Source organism: Osmia lignaria, chromosome 16, assembly GCF_051020975.1.
Source record: "Osmia lignaria lignaria isolate PbOS001 chromosome 16, iyOsmLign1, whole genome shotgun sequence".
Taxonomy (NCBI): Eukaryota; Metazoa; Arthropoda; class Insecta; order Hymenoptera; family Megachilidae; genus Osmia; species Osmia lignaria.
This window is the reverse complement of record NC_135047.1, coordinates 8,247,001-8,252,938: the sequence shown is the minus strand read 5'-3', so window position 1 is coordinate 8,252,938 and position 5,938 is coordinate 8,247,001. Positions and strand designations below refer to the sequence as shown.

The 5,938-nt window shown below is 29.8% G+C and overlaps 1 protein-coding gene across 1 annotated transcript; it reads left to right on the top strand.

Moving 5' to 3' along the window:
* Positions 1 to 245: 245 nt before the first annotated feature.
* Positions 246 to 4,399, top strand: LOC117601058 (peptidyl-alpha-hydroxyglycine alpha-amidating lyase 1). The gene is made up of 6 exons (XM_034317320.2): positions 246 to 598; positions 754 to 949; positions 1,017 to 1,646; positions 1,725 to 2,141; positions 2,233 to 2,442; positions 3,798 to 4,399. The coding sequence occupies exons 1-6, from the start codon at positions 503 to 505 to the stop codon at positions 4,004 to 4,006; spliced, it is 1,758 nt and encodes a 585-aa protein (XP_034173211.2). The 5' UTR covers positions 246 to 502; the 3' UTR covers positions 4,007 to 4,399.
* The last annotated feature ends 1,539 nt before the right edge of the window (positions 4,400 to 5,938 follow it).

Genomic DNA, 5,938 nt, shown 5'->3' with positions numbered 1-5,938 from the left:
AAATAAACAATTTTTGCGCTATATTCATGGGATAACAATAAGTGGAATAATAGCATTATAGTTTCTTTAAATGTTGAGATCAATGAATAAAAAAAATTTCATCTTATGCATTTAGCAATAGCCCGCCCAAAACTTGCGGCCCAGATTTTGTTTACTTTTCCTGGATTATCAGACTTTTACAATTTGTTATGTAACTCATATACATTCTGTAAATGATATATTGCAAGAACAGCAATATAGATTATTTTTTATAGCCGTATAATCGAATTTATTGAATGGTATTCCAATGGGTTGCCGTTAGATGGCTTATATTCTGTTCCCTGTTGCATACGTCAGTGAACATACGCGTGGCGTTGAGGGAAGCTTTATAAGTGATGACCCATATCAGAATTCTTCTTAAAATTATACTATGCAGTACGATCACAATTTAGTCATATAATTCAGAACAATCTGATTGAAATACAGTGAGAATACAAGAATCTAATGACTGTGTCGTTTAAGAATGATGCATCTACAACATGACATTGCCTGTTGCATTTCAGTTTTATTTGTTTTAAGTGCTGCCAGAGCAGATTTCCAGGATTATCTGAATATTCAGGTAAATGAATATATTAATCGATATAGTTGTAGAGAGAAATAACAGTAGAATAATTATACTGACAATGAATGTGACAATATAGAATAAAGTAATGTGAATATTGTAATTTATTATAATATATTAAAAATGTTCAATCTGAATTTTTGCTATTGCAGCATCGTGCTCTGCATTTGCCTGAACAGAAATTTGGTTTGAACGAGTATTCTGATAATGAATATTCTGATAATGATGAAAGGGACAGAGAATCTTCAGCATTACAGTGGAATCAAATGCCTCTATTGTATAAGAATGGTCATGTACCCAAAACTAATCCAAATTCAGAAACACATAACTTAGATGTGCTTGACAAAAGTGAGTATAACAAATCTCTATAAATCTATAGATTTTAAAGAATACATGAGTTTACTGATGCGTACAGATATAATATGGGATTCTCATTGGGCCAATAATACAAAGTTTGGTCAAATATCAGCAGTGTCAATAGATCCAAATGGCAACATTGGAATATTCCACAGAGCATCACGTATTTGGAATGGAGATACATTTGATAATGAAGATAAATTTGATAGAAATAAAGGACCTATTCGGGAAAATACTATAATTCTTCTAGATAAGTCTGGGAAGAAAATATCAGAATGGGGTGGAAACATGTTTTATCTACCGCATGGTTTGACAATAGACTCTTATGGAAATTATTGGGTTACAGATGTAGCTTTACATCAGGTGTTCAAATTTGATGCTAAAGATATAGCAATGATAGAAGATACCAAAAAGTTGAAGAAAAGGCAATATAATCAAGAAAGAATGTTCTCAAACAATTATGATTCTAATAGCATGTTTCAAGACTATGTTCCTAAACCATCACTGATTCTTGGAGAAGCCTTTGAACCTGGTAATGATGACAAGAGGTTTTGCAAACCAACTGCAGTGGCTGTAGAGAATGATGGTGACTTCTTTGTAAGCGATGGTTATTGTAATTCCAGAGTTATTAAGTTTAATGCCAAAGGAGAGAAAATTTTACAATGGGGCCGACATTGGGGCGAAGGAGGTAAAATCTATGTTTCATATGTATTTAAAAAAGAATAATCTAAAATCTTTTATATCTGAAATCGATTTTATTTTGTAGGAAGCGTGGATGAACAGGTCCCTACAACATATGCATTTTACGTACCTCATTCTCTAGCCCTTGCTAACGAATTGAAATTAATTTTTGTTGCTGACAGAGAAAATGGTCGAATTTTATCTTTTTCTACAAGCGATGGAGTTTTTCATAAAGAATATAAACACCCTACTATCGGTACAAAGATTTATGGTGTGGCATATACTAAAGATAAACTTTATCTAATAAATGGTCCTGATCCAAACACAAATTATAACGTCCATATCCGAGGATTTGTGCTAGATATTTATTCTGGGAATATATTATCTCAATTTGCACCGAAACACGATATGGACAGACCTCATGATATAGCTGTGTCTAACGATGCTTCGGAAATATATGTAGTAGAATTGAACATACAAACTGTTTACAGATTTTTACAAGGTAAGATAAAGAGAGATAAAGCATAATAGAAAATGCAGTATTTGTGGTTTCTTCACATGAAAACGTTTGAGAAAAAATGTATTCTTTACAGATATAGATGCATCAGAGCAAACTGGGAATTCAGTGGCGCGCACAAATTCTCGTCATGAACTATCACCATTAACGGATACTAACTCTGATAATCTTTCCTCTGGAGGTACTACAACAGCAACATTAGTCTTATCCCTTGTTACAGCAGCAGTCATTTTTATTGCCCTCTGTGTAGCAATTGCTGCAGTTGTAGCAAGATGTCAGAAAAGAGGTAGATTGTTTCAGTATGATGAATCCGCTGTCGAATTCTCAAAACTAGTCGAATAAGAATATTCATTTGACTAATTTTGAGTTATTGAATAATAGCTGTGCACGCATGTTTATTAGTATAGCCAGAATCAAACGTTTGGTAGAAATTTGATCAAATCTAGTTAATTTTAATGACCTAGTAAAGCAACTTCTTGAATAGTTAGTAAATGAAGGAAAACTAATGATTTACTGTAGATTAAAATCCGACCAGCCGGTGCTTTTTTTCTTAGTTTCATAAGAAATTGTTAACGTTTTTGCTGTGTAAAATCTGACAAACTTCTGTACTGGCTTTGCATGTATCTCATGTAACATGATACTATTTTATGATTTTATAGAAAAATTAAGTATCAAATGTTAGCATTTTTATTTAAATTGTAAATAATATGTTGCTTTGCTTTTTATTTTCATACATTTGTATCATAAAAAGAGCTATGAAACATTGTTTTAAATTTCTGTTTCATACTTAATACCATTAAATACTTTTAATATAAACATAGTTAGAATCTTTTTATAAAAGACTGTTTTAGAACTAGGCCAGTACAAGAAGGTTGTGTATAAATGTATGATTTATTGAACGAGTACTATTCTGATATTTTGAATTTCTACTACAAGCGTACTTGGAAGTACCCTTGAGTAAATTATTAGCATAATATAATAATAGTATTCATCCTTCCTATTCTACAAGAAACTTTTATTGTAAAAATTAATTACATGATTTGTTCCCAAATTAGGAACAAGTAATCAAATCTTAACGCTCCTACTGTTTCACTTCCATTTAAACAGTAGAATATTTAGTTATCTATGTACTTATTATGTAAATATTGTTTAAAGTTTCCTGTGATCGCACAAATGTAAGAATAATTTTTTATTTATAGTCTTATTATTGAACTTTGTATTGTATACAAAGAAAAAGTACTCTGTACCAAAAGCTGAATGTTTGTTTTTAATGAATTTTTTGCGCATAATCAATTTTATTTTATACTTCACATATATGATTATTTATTTATTTTAGATGCCTAGATCTTGTAAAAGCAAATATACATGTTTTCATTTCAACAATGTTTTTTGTTATTCCCCTATGCATTATCCTATTTAACTTCAATAATATTCAACAATAATTGTGTAAGTATTTTATAATACATAGTGCATGATGCTTAAAAAAATGTATTTCAATGCTTTGACGCATTTTTGAGGAAAAAATAGATGATAAATATAAAGATAATGTAAAATAAGGGTGCCATTACTATCAAGTACAAGTATATTAAAATTCAACTATTTACCAGAGGTATTCTAATTAAATTTATTTGTTATAAACAGGATGTTTGTTAATAATGCGCAAACGAATGCATTGGGAAGCTGAGAGGCGAGGAAACTTTAAACTCTCAGGTCTGTTGGAAAACAGAAGAGGCAAAAGCTTCAAGATATTGGAGAAACGACCAAATCCGCGAGACTTTAGTAAATTGAACACGGAACCAGAAACATCAGAGGATGAACATCCCGAAAACAGTTTTACAAAAATCATTTAATTCCATCAAACAGTTTTGACAAATTCGCTTTCATTTTCAATGTATTACGTATACACGATGCAGATTTGAATTTGAGACGCCATGACGCTTACCTTTTATAACGGACGTTTGAATTCGAAGCCTCATCAGACACCTCATAACTGTTGTCCTTTGACTTCCAAACACTTGATTGTTCAGTTAAGTATGCTAAACCGTTTTAATTTAAACAAACCAATATAATGAAACCGATTTATATTCGCTAAAAATGTGATATAATATCAGCGCGGCACAATTTCGCCGTGTATTCGTACACTACCGCCATCGTAGCTCGCCAAACGACGCGTCGTCAGCCGTAACCGGAAGTACCCGAATACGTCATTATTTGTTTCTTGAATATTGTTAATTAATATATTTGAATTTATTTAATTATATTTAATGCAAAATATGATTATTATGAATTTTTTAAAAATAACTGCGCCAAAAAAAGTATTATAATCTTCCTTTTATATTTAAAAACAAGATATTGCGTAGTACGATATATACGTATATACGTCATTATTTGTTTCTTGAATATTGTTAATTAATATATTTGAATTTATTTAATTATATTTAATGCAAAATATGATTACTATGAATTTTTAAAAAATAACTGCGCCAAAAAAAGTATTATAATCTTCCTCTTATATTTAAAAACAAGATATTGCGTAGTACGATATATACGTGTGGGCGTCTGGGTGTTTTGCATGTTAAAGCGTTATTCAAAACGAAGTTCTGTTCCCGCTTTTTTCGTTGAATATTAGAGTTAAAAGTTGTCTTTAACAATTGCCTTTTGCTAATACGGTGCAATTAGTAATTTTAAAGAACTGCCGATATTTGAAATATTGCGTTTTTCTATTAATACATTATTTTCGCGATCAATCTTATAAATTAGTTTGTGACTAGTGCAAATAAGAGCTCAAACTTTTCTGTGAAGATATACAACAGGTAACATGCAACTGTTTAACCTTTTAAATATTTAATATTTTGTCACTTCGAACACATTTGATATTGTATTATATATTTATTCTCAAAAATGTTAAAGTTTGTGTAAAATATTAGCCAATGTATAGAAGATACTGAATATTCTATTTGTTGAAAATGCTGAATATAGCAAACCAATATATTTAATGTATGTTCAACATTTAAAAGAATTGATTCTGAAAATATTTATTTGAAAATACTGTAACTTACCTGATAATAATGGCCTTGCAAATAATATTTGAGAAGCGACCAAATTCTTGTCGTACCTACTAACTGTTAATATCTGTTTACAAAGTATGTCATAAACTATCTGCCATAAAACACTAACATATCCTTCTAAAGCTTTCAAAAATACATATAATTACAGCATTTGTATCTCATTTTAAATATGTTTGCATCTTTATAATTATGTTTACTTTAGTCTTTTAACATTTACTCTTATACAAATGTGTTCGGTGGAACCTAAAAAAGTATTTTCCTCGTACCTGAAGATATATTTTGTACTATTGAGTACAATGAAAGTTTCTATGCACATATTTGACTTGTCTTTATACCCTCTATTCTACTCTTTCTTCAAATATTAATTGAATATTCAATTAATGCAATTATTCCATCTCTTGTGAAGACGCTATGAATACTTTTATGTATAATACCATAAACATGATATATGTACTCTTCAATATACAAATGTATATTTTCAAATAAAAATGGTGTTTATACTATTATGAACCAATTAAAGATTTTCTCAGATGATTGAACATAGAATCATTAGTGATGCATGTGATTTAGCAAAGAAAATAACATAATTTTTTATTATTAAATATTTTAAAATTTTAAAAATTACGAATAACAAAGTAAATATTAATTAAGGCCACAGGTCTATATACATTCATATATGAGGTCTCCTACCCATACATTGGCATTCTCCTCAGA

What these genes read in the sequence shown, in the direction of transcription:
- LOC117601058 (XM_034317320.2), top strand. Translation starts at nt 503, where the DNA reads ATGATGCATCTACAACATGACATTGCCTGTTGCATTTCAGTTTTATTT. An exon ending in CTTAGATGTGCTTGACAAAA is followed by an intron (nt 950 to 1,016) that starts GTGAGTATAACA and finishes TGATGCGTACAG; the next exon opens with ATATAATATGGGATTCTCAT. An exon ending in AGCAAGATGTCAGAAAAGAG is followed by an intron (nt 2,443 to 3,797) that starts GTAGATTGTTTC and finishes TGTTATAAACAG; the next exon opens with GATGTTTGTTAATAATGCGC.